General features: G+C 71.5%; 4 protein-coding genes across 8 annotated transcripts; 1 reads left to right on the forward strand and 3 right to left on the reverse strand.

Moving 5' to 3' along the window:
* The first annotated feature begins 1,476 nt into the window (after window positions 1–1,476).
* On the forward strand, window positions 1,477–5,953 carry PRRT3 (proline rich transmembrane protein 3). The gene is given in 6 exon segments (XM_056333921.1): window positions 1,477–1,572; window positions 2,276–3,422; window positions 3,508–3,575; window positions 3,577–3,649; window positions 4,090–5,627; window positions 5,630–5,953. Coding segments are annotated over 5 exon segments (3,039 nt in total). The 5' UTR covers window positions 1,477–1,572; window positions 2,276–2,293; the 3' UTR covers window positions 5,861–5,953.
* A 129-nt stretch (window positions 5,954–6,082) lies between these two features.
* CRELD1 (cysteine rich with EGF like domains 1) lies at window positions 6,083–9,491 on the reverse strand. Its single transcript, XM_056333943.1, is given in 11 exon segments — window positions 6,083–7,083; window positions 7,162–7,305; window positions 7,377–7,472; window positions 7,608–7,691; window positions 7,783–7,878; window positions 8,003–8,179; window positions 8,293–8,314; window positions 8,316–8,385; window positions 8,462–8,572; window positions 8,670–8,752; window positions 9,291–9,491. Coding segments are annotated over 11 exon segments (1,290 nt in total). The 5' UTR covers window positions 9,477–9,491; the 3' UTR covers window positions 6,083–6,862.
* A 759-nt stretch (window positions 9,492–10,250) lies between these two features.
* On the reverse strand, window positions 10,251–15,460 carry IL17RC (interleukin 17 receptor C). The gene is given in 20 exon segments (XM_056335103.1): window positions 10,251–10,729; window positions 10,731–10,861; window positions 11,312–11,350; window positions 11,431–11,526; window positions 11,657–11,714; window positions 11,784–11,852; window positions 11,931–12,043; window positions 12,154–12,199; window positions 12,272–12,322; window positions 12,402–12,586; window positions 12,697–12,751; window positions 12,916–12,975; window positions 13,185–13,324; window positions 13,486–13,530; window positions 13,600–13,711; window positions 13,905–14,272; window positions 14,361–14,382; window positions 14,460–14,611; window positions 14,614–15,370; window positions 15,443–15,460. Coding segments are annotated over 20 exon segments (2,976 nt in total). The 3' UTR covers window positions 10,251–10,270.
* Window positions 14,991–19,340, reverse strand: IL17RE (interleukin 17 receptor E). 5 transcript variants are annotated; one of them, XM_056333927.1, is made up of 16 exons: window positions 19,161–19,340; window positions 19,069–19,084; window positions 18,545–18,700; window positions 18,344–18,450; window positions 18,149–18,272; window positions 17,937–18,076; window positions 17,784–17,852; window positions 17,605–17,671; window positions 17,337–17,524; window positions 17,131–17,178; window positions 16,981–17,026; window positions 16,712–16,860; window positions 16,572–16,640; window positions 16,432–16,483; window positions 16,255–16,356; window positions 14,991–16,068 (listed from the first exon to the last, which is right to left on the reverse strand). In XM_056333927.1, exons 1-16 carry the CDS (start codon window positions 19,248–19,250, stop codon window positions 15,467–15,469), a joined length of 2,025 nt encoding a protein of 674 aa, XP_056189902.1. In that variant the 5' UTR covers window positions 19,251–19,340; the 3' UTR covers window positions 14,991–15,466. The 5 variants fall into 5 exon arrangements, with proteins under 5 accessions (XP_056189902.1, XP_056189899.1, XP_056189903.1 ...); XM_056333924.1 differs by having other exon boundaries at window positions 19,017–19,084; window positions 19,161–19,325; XM_056333928.1 differs by lacking the exon at window positions 18,545–18,700.
* Between the last annotated feature and the right edge of the window lie 52 nt (window positions 19,341–19,392).

Consider the following 19,392-nt stretch of genomic DNA (forward strand, 5'->3'; position numbering starts at 1 on the left):
TCGCCCAGCAAGTCACCTGGCAGAGGACAAAACTGCTGGCAGCACCAGGGACATGGAGGTGGCTGCTGCACCCGTGCCTTGTACTAAAGGCACCCAACATCTGCAGAACATGGGGCACAGCTGGCTCCCCCCCCACGGCCCTGCTGCACACTCAGCACTGCGGCCACCCCATCCACAGCATGAGGCTGGCCGGCTTCATCGGTGCTCGGCACTGGCGGTGCCCAGCGCGGTGCAGGCTCACCGGCTGCCCCAGGCTCTGCCGCTGCCTGGCTCTCCCCTGGCGCGGCCTCCCTGGTGCTAATCCCCGGATTAGCTGCCTGCCCAGCCTGCTTTGTGTGGGCCGGCATGCCGGCATTGCCCAAATTCCCCAGCCCCTGGGCTCAGCTGGCTGCTGCAGCCACCCTGGTCCCAGTGCCTGCACCCAGCCCGGCCCAACCAGCCCGGCACCCAACCCGGAGCCCAGCAATGCCCCGTGCACCGGTGGTGAGCCCGGCCGGGCACGATGCCCCGGGGATGGAGAGGCTGCAGGAAGCAGGAGCGGGCCACTGTGTGCTGCTGCCAGCACGGTCCTGCCGTGGGGACTTGAGGTGCCACATGTGCCTGCTGGCCTGGGTGAGTGGAGAGCAATGGCAGCGACAGGGGTGTGCCAAGGCTGTGGCAGCTCAGGTACTGCCTGAGGGAGCTGGGGTGCAGGCAGAGAGCTGGGGTGCAGGCAGGGAGCCCGGAGTGCAGGCAGGGAGCCCAGGATGCAGGCAGGGAGCGGGGGAGCACACAGGGAGCCAGGGAGCAGGCAGGGAGCTGGGATGCAGGCAGGGAGCCGGGATGCAGGCAGGGAGCCGGCGGGCATCACTGTGCGGGACAGAGCCCTGAGCCGGTGTGACTTTGTGGCGCTGTGGCTGTGCCAAGGCCAGCCCAAGCCCTGGCAGGTGGGCAGTTCTCCAGCGAGACAATTAGCTGATTAGCTAATTACCTGCACCTTGGCAGGGCCCCATAGCCCCGCGGCTGCCAGGGTGCTTCGTGCCCCACGCAGGGTGGGAGGTGCGGGGCAGTCGGGTGCCAGGGCTACCCACAGGCCTCCCCGAGGACCTTGCTGGGGGGCCGGCAGCCGCCCCCCGCCCGCCGTGGGACACGCACCAGCAGCAGCACCGCACCGGGGTGCCGCAGCTTCCCGGGGCGGGCTCTGCCTGCGCCGCCGGTCCGGTCCGCCCGCCCCTCCGGCAGCCAACCCGCCGCTGCCCCCGCTGTGTCCTGCCCCGCGGGGACCGACCCGCAGGACCCGCCCCACCGGGGGACCCGGCGCCGGGAGTTCTCCCCGGCGGAGCCCCCTGGGGCCGTGCCCCCCGCGCCCCGCACCTGCGCCCGGTCCCCGTGCCCCGGCCCCGCACGGCGGCCCCAGCCGTGCCCGGGCGCCCCGCGCCCCCCCCCCCCCCCCCCCCCCCCCCGGTGCCGGGCGGGTTCCCGCGCGGGTGCCCGCGGCTCGGGGCGGCGCGTGACCGGCTGCCGCCGCCGCCCGCTCCGCCGCAGAGCCCGGCCCGCCCGCACCCGCACGGCACCGGCACCCGGCACCGGCAGGTCAGCGGGGGGGCTGCGGCCGGCACCGGCACCGGGGCCTCCCGGGCTGCAGCGGGCGGCGGGAGGGGGCTGGCCACACCGCGGCCCGGGCACCGAGCACCGAGCAGTGGGGGCGGCCCGGCGCGCTGCAGGCGAGATCCGCGGACTGCGGCGGCCGCACCGACCGCGCTCTGGTCCCGCACTGGCCGCGGCCCGGCTCCGCGCCGCGGCCCTGGCCCCGGTGCCGGCGGGGCTGAGCCGCCTGTGCGGCGGCGGTGGGGCGCGCCGGGCCCGGCATCCCCGCCGGGATGCAGCCGGGGACGCGCCAAGGTGAACGGTGCGCACCGGAGCGGTGCCGCCGGCGGCACCGACACCGGGGGGGGGCACCAGGGATGGAGCACCGGGGAGGGGACAGCGGGGATGCTGGGGGGAGGGAGCACTAAGCACCGCGGACCAGCGGCACTGGGAGCACCGGGTCAGGGACACCGCGGTGGGGACTGCCAGCACCGGGGACACTGGGAAGGGGAAGGCCAGGAATGGGGCCACTGGCACCGGGGACACCAGTGATGGGGACAGCTGGGAACAGGGCCCAGGGCCAGTCCAGCCGCTGGCTCTCTCCCCGGGCAGCGGGTTGCCGTGGGCACAGTAGCCCCGTGGCCGGTGGCATGTGCCCCCCGTGGGCAGCTGTGGCTGTCCCGGCTCACCAAGCCCACTGTCCCCCCAGGGCCGCGGGGTGCTCACCATGGCTGCAGCATGGCTCATCACCTGGGGGCTGCTCCTGGCCACCGGGGTCCCCACCAGGGCCCGGGGGATGCTGCCGGTGGGACTGTCCCCAGGTGGGACACTGCAGTGGGGCAGGGACCCCCTGCATCGCCCTGCCCAGGGACAGCGATGGCCGGGCCCACCCCCCACCTGGGAGGCGTCGGGGGAGCCGAGCGGCGCCGGGGCCCCCAGGACCGAGCGCTGGGGGGGCAGCAGCCCTGTGCGCTGGTCCCCACCGCTGCAGGCAGGGGATGCTGCCGGGACCCCCCTGGAGACAGAAACCACCACGGCAGGTGCTGGCACTGGGGCCTGGCAGGATAGCGGCACAGCCGTGGCCGTGGCAGAGGAGCCGCTCGTTGCATGGCGAGGACATGAGGCTGGAGGCCAGGACAGGCCCCGGGGGGGGACCTGGCCGCCCCCCAGCTCTGCACTGGGTACGCCGGGCCCTGAGGTGCCCATGGACACGGGGCCGGGCTCCCCAGGGCCACTGCAGGCAGGGCAGGGCCTGACCCCAGCCAGACAGAGTGTCACCGGGCCAGCCAGCACCTCCAGTCCTCAACCCACCATGTCCACCATCGCCCTGACCTCCAGGCCGGCACCAGGGATGGCGACAGCAGACACCCACACAGGGGGACAGCCAGTGATGGAGGGACCCACAGCGGTCCCAGGCCTCCCACAGGGTACAGAGCTCACCCCAGCCAGCAGCCAGCCGGTCCCGCTGGGCACGGTCCCTGTCCCACACCCCACGGGCATGGGGCCAGCCCAGGGTCCCCATGCCAGCCCCAGCTCCATGCAGCCGGTGGGCAGACGAGGGGGACTGTGGGGGGCCCTCAGCCCGTCCCCAGCTCTGCCCAGCTCTGCCCCATGGCTGCCCCCTGAAGCACCATCCTGGGGGCTGGCTGAGCCCTGGACCCGGGTGCTCCCAGCCCACCAGCGCAGCACCCGCAGGGCCCCGCTCAGCCGCGCCACTGCCAGCCCCGGGAATGCAGCCCCTCGCACGGATCCCAAGCCAACGGGGCAGTGGGGACCCCAGCCCGCCCCAGGGGCTGCCCTCAGCCCTGTGCTGCCACCTGCCTCCAGCGCAGCCCCCCCTGGCACCCCCGGCACAGGTAGGCGCTGGCAGGGCATGGGGGACCCCTTGGCAGGGACCAAGCCCCTGAGGGTGCCAGCGCCTGGCTCTGCCCTCTCTCACAGGGCTGCTGCCCGAAGAGGACGTCGGCTCCCCGCAGCGGGTCCGGGGTGCCGTGGGCCCTGTGAGCACCCCCAAATGCCACCAAGGCCACCCCATGGCCAACGGCGCATCCCGCCACAGGGACACCTGGGACCAGGCACACAGGTGATGCAGTCCGAGCCCATCCGTTCTGCAGGTGATGTGGGAGCCCATCCCTGGGGCGTCAGGGCTGGCATGGGGGATGGCAGCTATCTTGGGCCACCCAGCTGGGACGCAGTGACACCTTCAATCAGGATTGTGCCCGGCGACAGCCCTAATCTACTCCTGCCCGCAGGGATTAGTGCTAAGTGCCAGGCGGGAGAGGGCTTCCCTGGGGGTCAGGGACGTGACTGGGGCCGTGCCACCCCCTGCACTGTGCGTCCTGACAGAGACCCCTGGGAGGTGCCGGTGGGCACAGCTCTGGCCAGCAAGGGGCATCCCCTCTGCGGTGCTGGGCTGCTGCAGCTGCTGCACCCCAGTCGGGAGGGGGGGAGGTGCAGGCAGGAGCTGGGTGCTACCAAGCCCCCCCACTCCCCACTGACCATCTCGCTCCTTCCTGCCCACAGACACCCTGGGGACACAGCCCCCTGCCCATGGCACCGTGGCCCCCTCAGCCACATGGCGACGGGCAGGGGCGACGCCACAGCCAGCACCCCAGCATCCATCCACACCACAGCCGCAGCCCAGCCACACTCCCCCGGTACCGGGGGCCAACGGGACGGGGCTGCGCTGGGCTGAGCTGCGGCGCCAGCTGGGCTTTGCCTGGGAGGCGCATGTCTACGGGGTGGCCGCCATCTTCCTGCTGCTGGCACTGGGCTGCCTGGCTGGGCTGGTGGGGGCAGCTGCCCTGCGTCCCCCCCACCTGCCCCACATTTTAGGGGCTCATGGGCTGCTGCTGGCTGTCTGCCTGCTGCGGGCCACCTTCCTGCTGCTGGACCCCTACGGGGCACGGGGCCGTCTGCCCCCTCGAGCCCTGCTGCTGCTCAGCACGGTCCCCTTTGCCCTGCTGCTCGGCACCTTCGCCCTCCTGCTCCAGCAGCTCCAGCGCCTGACCCAGCTCCAGCTGCTGCCAGCCCAGCTCCGGGGGCTGCCGGCACTGGGGGCTGCAGCTGCGCTGCAGAGCGCGGTGCTGGGGACCGCCGACCTGCTCCCACCCTGGCTGGGCCCCACCACCGGGTTGGGGCTGCAGGTGCTGGGCTGTGGGGCTGGGGCCCTGCTGCTGCTGGCGGGGCTCTGGGGATGCTGGCAGGTGCTGCGGGTACCCCAGGAGGGGCTGGGGGGCAGCGGGAGGCCGGGGCCACGGCAGGGGGCCCTGGCACTGCTGGCGGCGGCGGTGGCAGGGCTGCCAGTCTGCGGGCTGCAGCTCTACAGCACCCTGTGGCTGCGAGAGGTCCTGGGGCCCCCCGGGCGCTTCTCCCGGCCCGGCTGGGTGGCACAGCTCTGGCTGCGGGTCGGCGAGCTGGGCACGGCGCTGGCACTGCTGATGGCCGCCGCCGAGCCGCTGTGCTGCCAGTGCTGCCACCGGAGCCCCACCAGCCATTCCTGCTGGGCCAAGGTGCTGCGGTACTTCTGTGCCGGCCGCAAAGCTGAGGCGCCCGAGTACCCCAACAACTGCTACGACTGGGCCGCTGGCAGCACCGGCAGCACTGGCGGCACCAGCCTGGAGCGGGCACCGGCCAACGACATCTCCAAGAACCTCATTCGCAACCCGGCGGAGCAGCTGCCCCTGCGGGCGCTCAAGGACAGCAATGAGGCCTGGGCAGCTTCTGCCGGGATGCCAGGGCTCAGCCCCAAGTGCCCCAACGTGCTGGCCGCCCGCTCCTGCACCACCTTTGAGCAGGGCTCGTCCCCCTCACTGGGGGAGCTGGCCTTCCGCCCGCCGTCCCCCATCGACCTGCGCCGCAGCATCGACCAGGCGCTCTGCCGCCGGCACCTCCTGCACGACAGCCTCTTTGGCCGGCCCCGCCGTGGCTCCGGCACCTCGCTCCACAGTTCCCTGGCCCCCGCTGAGAGCCCCGGCTTGGGGCACATGGTGCGGTGCAGCTCACTGACAGAGCTGCCTGGCCCCCGGCAGCCCCCCGGCACCGTCACCATCACCGTCACCCCGCCTCGGCCAGCTCGCTGGAGAGCAGCTCGCTGAAGATCAGCTGGAACCCCTGGCACCACGGGCTCTCCTCACCTGACAGCCTGCCCCTGGACGAGGCACCCAGCCGGGCCCCCCTCCTGGTGCCCGCCGGACCCCCCAGCTGGGAGCGTGAGGGCCCCCGCAGCTTCCCGGCCCTTGGCAAGGCACCGGTGGACGCCCGCAGCCTCTCCAGCGACACCATCGAGCTCTGAGCTGGGGCAACGTGAGGATGGGCAGAGACTGGGGGGTGCAGGGGGACGAGCCCAGTGTGGGGGTCCAATTCTGCACCCCTGGGGGGCCGGGCAGGAGGGGCCAGCTCCATTTGTGCCAAACCAGAGAAATAAAAAGTTTATGTGGGGAGGAAATGGCCCCGTTGGTGTGCAGTGGCAGCGGCGGGCGGCAGCACCCCCAGCACCCCCTGCAAGTAGCCGAGCTGGGTGTGCAGAGCTTTATTTCCTGAGATATGGACACACGTACAGATGAGCACACCCCGACGGACAAACCACGGAACAAATGAAACGGCCACGCTCATGCATCCGGCAGGGCCCCCCCGCCGGCATGGCACCCCACGAGCAGTGGGGGGGCCCTGACCCCCTGCCCTGTGGGAGCCCCGGCCCCGCCAGCCTGGGAGGGGAGAGATGGGCTCTGCCCAGGGAACATGGGGAGGAGAGGTCAGGGGGACAGGGGCAGCTCTCCCAGCCTCTCGGCTTCGGGTGGGGGGAGACCTGTCCCCCGCTGCCCCATTGGGAACAGTCTCATGGGGGGGAGACACAAGGTCCCACAGGACCAGCAGCCTGGGGACACTCACCTGACAGGCAGCACGGCCAAGCTCTGCCAGCATCCCCGCCCCAGCACCCGGTGGTGCCAGAGCACCCCAACCTGCCCCCGTGCCCTCCCACCTGCCATAGTGCCAGGCCTCTCCTCCAGAGCACGAGGGGCTGGGGGCAGCATGCTGTGCCCCTCCCCCCCAGTGCCACACTGCCTGGCACCACCGCTCAGGCTGGAGGTGGCTGTGTGGGAGCCCCCGGGGATCAGGGAGCCCCAGCTCATTCTGCAGCGGGGGGTGGAACCCTACGCTAATGAGGGGCTGGGGGACACATGCAGGGCACAGCACTGCGTGCAGGAACTGGTCTTGGCAGCCAGCACCTGCTGGGGGGGCCCCCCGCACCACAGGCTGAACCTGCCCCCCCAGCCCGCAGGCCGCAGCCCCAGAGCTATCTGCCCTTCATGAAGCCATCGAGGACACGGTCGCTGCGGTCAGAGAGCCAGTAGCCGGCCATGGCAGCCACAGCGCCAATGAAGATGGCGGTGAAGACCATGTCACCCTTGGCAGCCAGTGTGGCGAGGGCGCAAATCATCACGCCAAAGAACATCTGCTGCAGCACCACCACCTCATCCTCTGTCACGTCATCAAAGAAGCCCTTCTCTGGGGCATCTGCAAGGACAATGCTCGTGGGGGGGCACAGCTGAGTGGGCAGAGCCCCTTGCCACCCCCCGCTGTGTCAGGCCATACCGGGGGGCTTGTCCTCCACGCACTGCCCATCCCGGCGGACATGGCCACGGGCACAGACGCAGCGGTAGCTGCCCTCTGTGTTCTCGCACACCTCCTGCACTCCTGTACACACCGGCTCCTCGGCGCTGGCACACTCATCCACATCTAGGGGGGAGGCAGGGCTCAGGCAGGAGGAGGGGGCAGAGCTGCCCCCCCAGCTCGCGGGATGCACTCACCCAGGCACTTGGCTCCATCTCGCCAATAGCCCTTATTGCATTTCTTGCAGCGAGCCGGCCCAGCGCCCATGCAGCCAATGCAAGCCGTGGAGCAGTCTGTCGTGGGGAGAGGAGCCGGGGTCGCTGCCGGAGCCCCCTCCCACCCCAGCCGGCAGCAGCCCAGGCCATGGGGGATGGCCCCAAGCCGGGGGAGCCACCCATGCAGAACCCCCCCCCCCACCTCCCCCTGACCTCGGCACTCGTAGGAGCCTTCCGTGTTGACGCAGAACTGGTTAGCTCGGCAGTGCGCCATCTCTGTGCCACACTCGTCGATGTCTGGGGGGGAAGCGGGGGGGCGGCCCTGTTGAGCCCCAGCTCCTGGGACACAGTTCCCCGCAGCCCTGAGCTCGCCCACTGTGGCGCTCACCGATGCAGCGGTGCTCGTGCAGCACCCAGCCCCTCTTGCAGCGAAGGCAGCTGGAGTCCTCCGGCCCCGTGCAGCGCCCACAGGCCCGGTAGCACTCTGGGGGCAAGGCAGAGCAGGTGTGGGCACAGGCAGGGGGGAGCTGCCTGCACCAGGGCAGCACCGGGCCGGACCCCCGGCAGCACAGCCCCCCCCCCCCCCGCCAGGCTGGACTCCCACCTACCGGCACATATGAGGTGGCTCTTGTTCCGTGAGGCCTCGTAGTAGCCGTCACCACACTCGGCACAGAAGGGGCCACCATAGCCTGGGCTGCAGACGCAAAGACCAGTGCCACGGCGTGTGCCATCACCATCACATCGTCCATTGCCGCTGCAGGGCTGCCGGGGCCCACCGGCACAGGCTGCATGGGGAGAGATCAGCCGGCTGGCAGCTGGGGCAGGGGGCAGCATGCTGGGGGGGCCCATCCAGCCCGGGCAGTGCCGCCAGCACCCGGCTCATGCCACAGCTACTCACGCCTGCAGTCAGGGCCGTAGGTGGCCGGGTGGGCAGCAGAGTGCCAGCTGGTCCATGCACAGCCATTGGAAGAAGTCGGGGTGCTGCTGCCGCCTGGGAAGCGGGGGGGACACAGTGCTCAGCCCCCTGCCAACCCCCTGTCCCATCACGTCTCCGTCCCCAGACTCACTCATGGAACCACCACCGCTCCACGTGCTCCTCGCTCCGCTCCAGCAGCTGGTGGCAGGTGAAGTCTGAGGGGGCGCAGACGCCCTCCAGCACCTCCAGCAGACGGGTCTCGCTGCAGGGATAGAGGGGTCAGCATGGGGACATGTCACCCGGGGGCAGCTGGGCCCCCACAGGCACCCCACCTCCTGAACCAGCTTGGGAGCACCCACCTGTGCTGGTACTTGGCCAGCTTCTCCTCCTCCCAGGCGGTGTTGCCCCCACCAAAACCCTCGTGCTCCGTCCGCTCCAGGCCCTGGGCACATGGCGGGGGGGGGGCAGTGCAGGCGTGGGACCCCCCCCCGATAACACCCCCTCCCCATAGGGACCCCCCAGACTGTGCCACCCTCCTCCAGCCAGGGGCGAGTCCCCCCAGGGACCTGCCACCCCAGAGCCCAGCTTCTCCCCGCCCCGGGGACCCCTCCCCTCCCCTCCCTAGGGATGCTCTGAGTGCCCTCCCCTCGCCATCGGCCTGCACAGGCCACCCCCTTTCCCGGGCCCCTGTCGCCTCCTTGCTCCCCTGGCCTGTGCCCCCACCCAGCCACGACACCCCACCCAGCACCCCCTTTGTCCCTGCTCACCCATCACCCCCCAAACTGTCACCCTGCGCTGGGCCACCTCGGCACTGCAGGTCGGACCCCCCCCACCTGTCACCCCTGGGCCCCTCCCCACCCCACTGGTCCCCGCCTCCCCCCACAGCAGGGGCTGTCATCCATACACCCCACGGGCCCGCCACCCCCCACATGTCCCCCCGTGATGCGCAGCCCCCGCCCCCCGGCCCCCTCGCCCCGCACCCTGCTGAAGCTGTCGGCGAGGCCGCGGCAGGCTCGGCACGGCTCGGCCCCGTCCCACTCCGGGTCGGGGTCCGGGTGGGCGCAGGCGACCGCCAGCAGGGCCCCCCCGAGGAGGGCAGCCCCCAGCAGGGCCCCCCCCCGCCGGGCCGGCAGCAGCGCGGCCGCCGGGCGCCGCCGCGGCCCCATCCTCCCTCCGCCCGCCCCGCCCCGCCCCTCCGGCACCACGTGGGCGGTGCCCGCTGACTCAGCGCCCGCCGCCCCCGCCAATGGCCGCGGGCCCGCCGCTGGCTGCCCCCGCTCCCAGCCAACCCGCGCCGCCCGCCGCGCCCCGCCTCCCCGCGTCTTAAAGGGGCCGAGGCCAAGGGCAGTCGTAGGAGGGAGTGCGGGTGGGCTGTGCTGGGTGCCCCCGCACGCAGCGGGAGCGGCTCCACGGGGCGCACCAGCCCCGCTACCGCCTGGTCTGGGCGAGGCCCGACGCGGCTCAGCTGCTCCCCATCACCCTCCCAGCCAAACACTCCAGGTCACTTTCCCCCTCCGGCTACACTGGCCCAGTTCCCCTCAAACTGGCCCAGTTCCTGCTCATCCCCCCCAGACTGGTCCGGTTTCCCCCCAGATCCCCTGAACTGGTCCAGTTCTTCTCCAGATCCCCCCAAACTGATCTAGTGCCCTCTCACACTCTCCCTGAACTGGCCCAGTTCCCCCTCATCCCACCCAAAATGGTCCAGTTCCCTCTCACACCGCCCCCCAAACTGGCCCAGTTCGCCCCCAAACCAACCCAGTTCCCTCTAATCCCCCCTGAACTGGTCCAGCTCCATCTCACAGCCCCCCAAACTGGCCCAGTTCCTCCTCACCCCGCAACCAGCCCAGACCCACCTTCCTGCCTGCACGCCCCCCACTTACCTCCCCATCACTGCTCCCCAGTCCACCCCCATCCCTGCCCGCCAGGGACTGGACTCATGCTCAGCAAAGGCACCATCACTTTATTCCCCCACTGCCCGCTGCAGCCCCTCGGCCACCGCCACCACGTATGGCTCTGGCCACCAGCCCCGCCGTTGCCGTGGTCCCGCCAGCGCCCGCAGGAAAGCCTCCGTCTCGCTGGGCAGTGCAAAGGCAGGGGCTGTCTGCAGCGCTGGCGGCACCACCGGCACCGAGGCCTCCAGCCGGGCCACCACATAGTGCCCACTGCCCACCACCAGTGCTGGCATGGCGCAGGACAGAGCTGCTGCGAACACCTCGCAGGGCGCGACAGTGGGGGCTTCATCGGGGCCGGCACCATGGCTGGGACCGGGGCTGGGGCCACTGGCCCCGGCCCTGGCATCCCACTCGTGTGTGGCAGCCACAGCCGCCGGGGTGAGGAGGAGTATGATGGTGTCACCGTCACACAGGGCCCGGTGGTGCTGGGCGTGCAACCAGGGCAGTGGCCCCCACGTCGCTACCCCCGCTGCCACCTCCCGGTGCTGCCACCACTGCCAGCCCCAGTGGGCGCAGGGCTGCCATCAAAGCACACGCTGCCCGCTCTGCTGCCGGCTCCACTGCGTGCACCAGCAGCGCCCGCCGGCCTTGCAGCGGGCCTGGGGGGCATTGTCAGTGCCCAAACGCCCCTGGGCACCCTGTACCCACCCTATGGAGCAGCCATGGTGGGAGGCAGGCTGGGGCGGCAGCCCACGAAGTGGGGGCCACCCACTGGCTCTGTCTCCCAACCACTGCAGCACCCCTTGTGCCCCAGCTAAGGAACAGCCACGGTGGGAAGCAGGCCCAGACAAACACTGATGCCGGACTCACCCCCTGCTCGCCCCTCCACCCCCTTACCCACCCGAAGGGACAGCCAGGGGTGAGGTGGGTTGGGATCCTCCCCAGTAAGATTCCCACCCTCTGCTCTGTCCCCCTACATCCCTACCCACCCTGTGGGGCAGCCACCATGTAGGAAGCAAGCAGGGACCAGCCCTGATGTGGGACTGACCCTTGTGGGGAAGGCATGGACATCCCTGCGCCCCCAGACCCCAGGCTTGCCTCACACTCACCCTCAGAGCCATAGCCAGCCCTCAGGGACTTCAGCCAGCCTGCAGGGAGGAGAGGCAGTGAGGTGGGCTCCTGGGGGGGATGTCCCACTGGGCACAGCCCCCAGGTGGGGTCTGCTCACCTTTCACATCTTCTTTCTTCAGCAGGAGCAGGAGCAGGAGGCAGGCGGCTCCCAGCAGCACCCCCATCCACGCCAGGGCCCAGCGGGCACGCAGGTCTGCCAGGTTGGGGTCAGTGTCCACCAAGGCCCCCCCCCCCGGCGCCTGCCCAGTGGCTCCAGGGGGTGGGTGCTCGCCCTCAGCCCCACACCAGCCCCCCTCTCTCCAGGCACAGCTGGGGACACTCACACTTGTGCAGGGGACAGGCCCAGAGCACGACCCCGGTGCTGTTCTTGCTGTGCCAGATCTGTGGGCATGGGGGCATGTCACACACTGCCTGGTCCTTGCCCGCTGCCCGCTGGCTGCCCGCACTGACCTGCCTGCACTGCCCAGCCGCCACGTCCCGCTGCAGCTCCCGCTCCAGCAGACCAGGGTGTCCCGCTCCCTGCAACATCGGCAGGGGGTGAGCCAGCTGTGCCGCCAGTGCTGCTGCCACCAGGACACGAGGCTCCCTGTTCCTTACCGTGCTGGTGAAGCTGGCGAGGGGCGTGCAGGCGCCCTGCTCCAGGACACACAGCGAGGTGTTCCCACCAGGCTCCAGCAGCAGGAGGTCATCAGGGCGGCCAGGCAGCGCTCCTACGGATGTATCAGGGGGCTGTAGGGTGGCAAGGGGAGGCCAGGGAGGGCTCACCCCCCCCAGCCAGACCCTCAGGCTACCCCTGCCCTCCCACCCCAGCAGTACTCACGGTCCCTCAGGCACTGGATCAGCTGGACCTGTCCACTGCTCCACACCTGCCCCAAAGAGTGGATTAACAGTGCCTGGGTCTGCCCATGGGGCAGCCACGGGGCAGAGGGGTGTCCTACCTGCACACAGAGGTTGGGGTGCGGCCGCAGCCCTCCAAAGTCCTGGGGTCCCTGTGGGCAGAAGTGATGCTCCATCAGTGCCACTCACATCCCCCCTATGCTTCTGGCACCCCACGGAGCCCCCACTCACCTGCCCCACGTTGGGCTGCTGCAAGCCAGGCAAGGCTTGGCAGGGCCCGGCGGGCACCAGTTGCCAACAGGGCACCAGCTCGGCCGGGAGGTCGCAGGGCGCCGAGAGGGAGCAGGTCAGCACCTGCCCCACAGCATGCAGGACCAGCTGGCTGCGTGCCCACAGCCGCTCCCAGGCCTCAGTGTCTGCAGTGGCACCAGGAGAGGGGGTGTCACCCTATGTGGTGTCCCCTTGGGTCCGCTTGTGTCCCAGCGACCCCATGCCCCAGCCCACCCCAGCCCCACAGCATGGGTACCGTGGGAGAAGGGGCACAGGGTGGCCCGCAGTGAGTCCTGTGTCTCTGGCCAGACCTGGTGGGGAGGAAGAGAGAGAAGAAGAAGGATTTGGGGTGTCCATGCTGTGACTGTGACCCAGCTAGCCCCTTGGCAATGCCAGAGGGGGACACACAGTGCCCAGAGCCCCTCTGCTTTGGCAGCAGTCCTGCCACCCCCATGGTGTCTGGCTGGGCACCCACCTGCAGGCAGAGGCAGGGCAGCACCTCCTCGGCTGGCAGGCTGTAGTTCATGGGGCTGCTCTGTCACCGGCAACCAGATGTGGGTCACCCCGTGGCAAATTGCCCCTTGGCAGGGTCACCCAGCTCAGAGGTACCCGCTCCCAGGGGACCCTCTCCCAGCCCCCTGCCTGTAACACAGACATGGCTTCTCGGGGAGGGGGGCGGGGGGGGGGGGGGCAGTGGCCAGAGCCTGGCCAGGGTGGGAGGTCGGGAAAGTGGTTCATACTCACTGCGGTCACTGCACGCCCTGGCCCACTGGTGCTGTGGCTCTGGTTGTGGTAGAGCCGGAGGGTGTAGCTGTGCCCCACAGCGGCCCCCTGCACCTCCACGACCACTTCCTTCGGCCCCGGGGAGATGCGCAGCCTAGGCACTGCGCCGGAGGTGGCTCAGGGTACCCAGCATGGCAGCACAGGCCATGGCCCCTGGGGGCCACCCTCTCCCCTGGCATCCACTGCCCAGCTCTGCCCCGCGGACATGCGCCAAGGTGGGGGGACCCTGGCACGGCCACAGCTGGGGAACACCAGCACCTACCTTGGCACTGGGGGACGGCAGCCTGTGCCTTAGGCCACGAGCAGTCTGTGGGGACAGGGGGTCAGTGAACGCAGGGGGATGTGGCTGCTGCGGCGCTGCATGCCGGGGGCTCACCTGGCACCCGCTGCCACTGGCTCAGCCTCTGGCGGCCGTGCGAATTGGTGTACGCTGTGACGTGGAGCTCGGAGCCCAGCGGCGCCTCGAAGCACCGGAAGGTCACCCAGCCCTGGGCAGGAAAACCACCACTGCGCTGTGGCAAGGCACCAGCACTGCCAGCACCCATCTCCCTGGGGCACGGGGAACAGGACCACCGCGCCATGGAGATGTGCTGGTGCCAGCACCCACATCCCCAAGTACCGCAGTCCATGGAGACTGCTGGTGCCAGGGACACCCTTCCCTGACACCCCACATCTATGTACCAGGGGTCGGCCAGGCAGTGAGGGTGCCAGGGGTGCCTGGACCTCCACGGCCACACAGCGGGAGGAAGTGTACGTGTGTCCGGAGAGCAGCAGCAGCGCAGTGATGTTGGGCTGGGATGAGGCGGCCCCATCCACCGGTGACCACTGTCCCCCCTCGCCACCATCCTGTGCCCGGGGGATGCCAGACGGCGAGGGGCGGCGGGGCTGGCCGCTGGAGCCAGGTGGCAGGGCCAGGCGCAGGCGTGCCTCCAGGCAGGGTGAGCAGGCCGTGGGCCCGGCACAGCGCAGCGCTGGCTCCAGCCGCAGCCCAGACAGGGACAGCCCATGCCCGGGCCCTGGTGGCTCCGTCCCGCACAGCACGTCGGTGTCTGGTGGGGGGGGGGGGGAGATGGATGGTGGATGGGGGCCCCATGCCCCGGGCGGGCCGGGGTCCGTGGCAGTGGCGGGGGCACTTACCCAGAAGGCGGCAGGCGAGGCCCTGGGACGAGGCGGGGGTGAGGCCGGTGGCGGTGTCAGGGGACCCGGTGGCCCACGTGCCCGCAACACCAAACCCACCTGGGAGCAAGCCAGGGCGTCGTGGGGGGCCCCGCGCTCACCCGCCACCCCGGCCACCACCAGCAGCAGCAGCAGCAGCCGCCCTAGGGCACGCATGGCGGGGCCGGGGCCGTGGGGTGCCCCGGCCCCACGCCGGCCACTCCCGACGCTCCCGCTCCCGGCTCCGCGGGCCCCGCCGCCGCCGCCAGCTCCCGCTTCCTGCTCCGATCCCGGACACCCGGGTCCTAGCGCGGCACCGACCGCCCCGGGGTGGGGCCTCCCCGCTCCCGCACCGGCCCCGCGGGCGGCCCCTGCCTCGGCGCTGCCGAGAGGGCTCGGGGCTGCCCCGCGGTGCGGACACGGTGACCGGACCGGCCCGGCCCGGCCGCGGGGAGCCGGGGGTGGGGCTCGATGCCGGGACAAGGGTGAGCCCTGCCCGCCCCGTCCTCGGACGCCCCGTCCTCGGGGCCGCCGTCCCGCACGGGGCCGCCGGGCGGCCGCCACCCGCAGCAGGGCACCAGCCGAGCCCCGCACAGCACACAGACGGCGGGGCAGGGTGAAACGGAACCTTTATTGCTCCCAGCCCGGCCCGGGTCCTGCGGCCAGAGGCAGCAAGGGGCAGGGCCATGCTGTGCCCGGCCGCCCCAGCCCCCCTCGCTCCGGGCAGGGCAGGGACCTCCCCTCCACCACCGCTCAGCTCCTTCCAGCCGGCCCCTCGCCCGGCTGCGGCATCCCAAGGGGCTTCCCGGGGTCCCGGCTCTCCACTGGAAGAGGTTCCTGTGTGGAAATAAAGCTGCCCCCGGCCCGGGGACAGCACGTCCGCTCCCGGCCCCGGCAGCACATCCCACGGCTGGGGCCAGCCCTGCTGGGGCCCCACCGTGCGGCACCCCCGGGCACCCCTCCTGCCACCGCGGCTGGCACCTGGCCAAGCCCTACACCTCCGCTACAGGACCCCCGCCCTCACCGGGGGGCCATGCCCAGCCCCACTGGCCCCGCAGCAACACCCAGCTCAGCCCCAGCATGGGCACTCAGGTGCCAGCTGCCACCCCGGAGGGTCGAGCTGGGGGGGTGCCCTCCCCAGCCCCCTCCTCCAGCAGCCGGTGCAGGAGCCCCCCTGCTCTGCCCCAGCGGCGGGGAACCGGGGGGCTGCCCCGCAGGGCACCCAGCAGCCCAGGCAGCTGCCGGGGCAGGCGGTAGGTGGGCAGGGGTCGGAGTGGCCTGGGGACATCGCGGGGGCTGCAGAGATGGCTGAAGTAGGCCAGCACCCACCCGCCACCATGTCCCGCCACCCCCAGCTCCCCGTGCAGGCAGGCCATGGCCGCCCCGAAGATGTCGTGGGCATCGCCAGCGGTCCCACCGGCTGCCCCGACCCGCCACCGGCGGAAAAGCCGGGCACTGCCCCGGCTCCAGAGAAGGAGGACAGTGCCATGCTGGCGGCCCACGCGGCCCCGCTGGGCGTAGAGCCATGGCAGGGTGCCTGCCTGCCCCAAGCCACCTGCTTCCCACAGGTCCAGGTGCACGTCGCAGCCCAGCCCCGCACGCAGGCGCTCGGCCAGTGCGCACACCAGGCCAAGGTGCTCCTCCGAGTCCGGGGAGTACAGCAGCAGCACGGGGCGCCCGCCCAGGCCACCTGCGGGATGGAGGGGACAGCAGTGACAGCCCTGCCCCGAGCCCCCCTGGCACTCCCTAGGGACATCCTGGCATCCCCCAAGGGCATCCAAGCATCCGCTGCACGAGCCGGGGAGCTGGCACCCCAGCCCCGAGGCCACCATGCCCACTTCCCACTGGTCCCACAGCCCCCTGGGGTGCCCCTCACCATCAGCCGGCCTCCAGGTGCTGCGGCAGTTGAGAAGCAGCACAGTCACCACCAGCCCCAGCACCAGTGCCAGGCCCAGCAGCCCAAAGTGCCTGCGGGAGACTGGGAGAGGGGCAGTGAGGGGTGGGTCTCTGTCCGCCACCTCCACCCGCCATGCCCCCCCAGACCTCCACTCACCATCAGGACAGAGCAGCTGCTTCCGAGCAAAGCGCACATCTGAGCGCCACACCTGGGGAAGGGGTTAAGTGAGGGGGGGCCATGTTGGGGTGTCCCCCCCAGCCATGCAAGTGCTGGTGCCAGCACAGAGGTCACCTTACCAGCACGCAGCTGCCCAGGACCTGCACTGGCAGCAGCAGTGCCAGCTCCCCCGGGGCAGAGCCCTCCGGCTGCAAAGCACAAGGACAGAGTCACCACGCGTGGGTGCCCCCCATGTTGCCCCCAGCCCTGTGCTGCTCACCTGTGTGACGGTGTAGAGTGGGGCCTCAGCCTCACACTGCCCACTCCGGCGCTGGCAGAGGGCTGCGCTGAAGGCTGTGGGGATGCTGGAGGTGAGGTGCAGGCGCAACTGCAGCCCCCAAATGCTCACTGAAACGTTCCAGGCGGTCTCTGCAGTCACCAGAGAGGGGGAGGGGCAGGTTTGAAGGATGCCCAAGGGGACAAGGGGTGCAAGGGTCCTCAGGGCAGAGCTGTGGTCAGCCCAGGGGTGCCCCAGCTCACAGGGCTCACCTGGCTGGTGGGGACACTCTACATGGCTGCTGTTCCTGTAGGAGAACTGGGGGGAGCGGGGATCAGCAGAGGGGGTGGGTGAGCCACCATCGCCCATAGCTGCCCCCCATCCCCTTCCCAGACAGTGCCCACCCACCCCTGGAGGCTTACCCGGAAGCAGAGCTGGGGGTGTACATCCACCTTGTCCAGTGTATATGCCTGGAATGAGCAGAGAGCATGTCACTGTCCCTGACCCACACAGCCCACGGGCACCCCAGCACCCACCCGCCACCCTTGGGGGACCTGGGGTCCAGCCGATGCCACAGGCAGGGACATGGCCCTGCACCCAGTGGCACCTCAGGACTGGGACCCTTCACCTGCTCCTCCTCACTGGCTGTGGAGTTGGGGATGTCATGGCAGGGCGCAGTCTCAGCCGCCACATCTCTCCAGCACAGGGTGGCCCGCGGGTGTAGGGGGCAGCTGGTGCTCAGCACCATCGCCATCTGGTCCTTGCTGCTGGCACTGTAGTCGTGGAAGCGCACTGAGGACCACAGCTCGGGGCCATCTGCAGGACACCAGTCAGCAGGGCTGGGGGCCCAGCTGGGGGACCCCTGGGACCTGGCTCCCTTGCCCGCGGGCACTCACAGGCGGCTGGCTGGTCACGGAAGGGGCAGCGCTTGCTGCGTGGGCTGTCGTGGTGTGGGTAAGAGGCCTAGGGGAGCAGAGTGGGGCAGTCACGGTGGGGTGTGCGCCCACCCATCCTGCCTGCCCTCACTGCAGGGGAAAAGACAGGGGCCCAGCAGTCACAGGGGAGGACGACGCACCTCGATACACAGGCAGGGCACCAGGAACTCATACGGCAGCGAGACGCGGCTGCCCCCCAGCACCAGCACCTGCAGGCACAGAGGCAGCATCAGCTGGCAGGGAGCATGGCCCCCAGCCCGGGATGGGAGTTGGGGGGAAACCGGAGCCATTACCTGCTGGTGGAAGGGCCGGGGCAGCTCCTCGCACTCCAGGGCCAGCTGGTGGCACAGCCGCACCATCAGGGCAGGGCCTTCGGGCACCCACACCTCGATGGCCCGTGCCTCAGGGACCCAGGCATGGTTGAAGACAGGCCCTGCAGAGCAGGCAGGGGTCAGCCAGCGCCGGTGTCCCCCCCGGACATCCCCGGGGTCCCTCCCAGCCTCACCGGGCAGCTCAGCAGTGACCAGACGGCGACGGCTGAGGGCCAAACCTCGGTCAGGGATGGTGCGCAGGGACACCAGGACCTGCTGCCCACTCTCCGCCGGGAAGCAGTCGAACTGCACCTGCCACTGTGGGGAGCAGGGGGTCAGTGGGACACCCACAACCCCCGTGCCCAGCCCGCGGTCCACCCCAGACTCACCGGTGAGCTGCGCGGTGCCCGGTGCCGCCGCCACACCTGCAGCCAGCCCGCCCGGTTGGAGCCCAGCTCCAGGAAGTTGAGCTGCAGCCCACGGACACCGCTGAGCTCTGCGAGAAACCAGCGTGGGATGCTGACACGGGTGGGAGGGCGAGGCGTTCCCCCACGCCCGGGGGTGCCCGGTCCCCCCGCCCCGGCCCGTACCTGCGGCGGGGAGTGCCAGGCGCACCCGCAGGCAGGGCCGGCACGGCTGCGCGGGCAGGCACAGGCGGGCCCCGCTCAGCGCCAGGGCGGGTGGCTCCAGCGGGGGCCCGGGCCGGGCCGGGCGGCGGCAGCGGGGGCGGCTCAGCGTGCTGTCGGCTGCCGGGGGAGAGCAGAGGGGCGGCCGTGCGCCGGGGGTTCCGCCTGCCGGAGCTCCGGCGGACATCGGAAGGGGGGGAACCCCGGGGACCGGCAGCCCTCGGGAAGGGGGGAAGAGCCCCGCGGACCGGGAGCCCTCGGGAAGGGGGGAAGAGCCCCGCGGACCGGGAGCCCTCGGGAAGGGGGAAAGAGCCCCGCGGACCGGGAGCCCTCGGGGACCGGGAGCCCTCGGAAGGGAGAAGAGCCCCGGTGATCGGGTGACCCCTCCCGCCCTCCAGGACCCAGCAGCGGCGAGAGCCCTGCCATCCCGCCGTACCCTGCAGAGCCCGGGAGCCCCGCGCTCGCCGCCCGGCCCCGCCGCTACTCACCGGTGGCCCGGCACTCCTGCAAGCAAAGAGACGGGGGTGAGCCTGGCGCCGCCCGCCCCCCGCCCGGTCCCCCCCACCTCCCCGGCGCTCACGAAGTTGGCGGAGACCCGGAAGCGGGTGACGGCGGCCCCGACCCACGGCAGCAGCAGCGCGGCGGCGGCGAGCAGCACCGGGCGCCCCATGGCCGAGCCGCCGCCGCTCCCCGCCCCGCCCCGGGCCGGCCCCGCCGCATTCCTCCGCCTGCACGTGCGGCCCCGCCGCGCCACCCCCCCCCCCCCGCCGCTCCCCCGCCCCACTGCCGGGCGGCGCTTCCTGCGGCGCGGA

The sequence above is a fragment of the Falco biarmicus genome, chromosome 4, assembly GCF_023638135.1.
Source record: "Falco biarmicus isolate bFalBia1 chromosome 4, bFalBia1.pri, whole genome shotgun sequence".
In the NCBI taxonomy this organism is placed as follows: Eukaryota; Metazoa; Chordata; class Aves; order Falconiformes; family Falconidae; genus Falco; species Falco biarmicus.

Bases quoted from the DNA above. Each gene is read 5' to 3' on its own strand.
- IL17RE (XM_056333924.1), bottom strand. From the start codon at position 19,300: ATGCGGCGGGGCCGGCCCGGGGCGGGGCGGGGAGCGGCGGCGGCTCGG. The intron at 17,027-17,130 runs GTAAGCCTCCAG...CGCTCCCCCCAG, and splicing joins ACCCCCAGCTCTGCTTCCGG to TTCTCCTACAGGAACAGCAG. The intron at 16,641-16,711 runs GTGAGCAGCACA...TGTGCTTTGCAG, and splicing joins CACTCTACACCGTCACACAG to CCGGAGGGCTCTGCCCCGGG.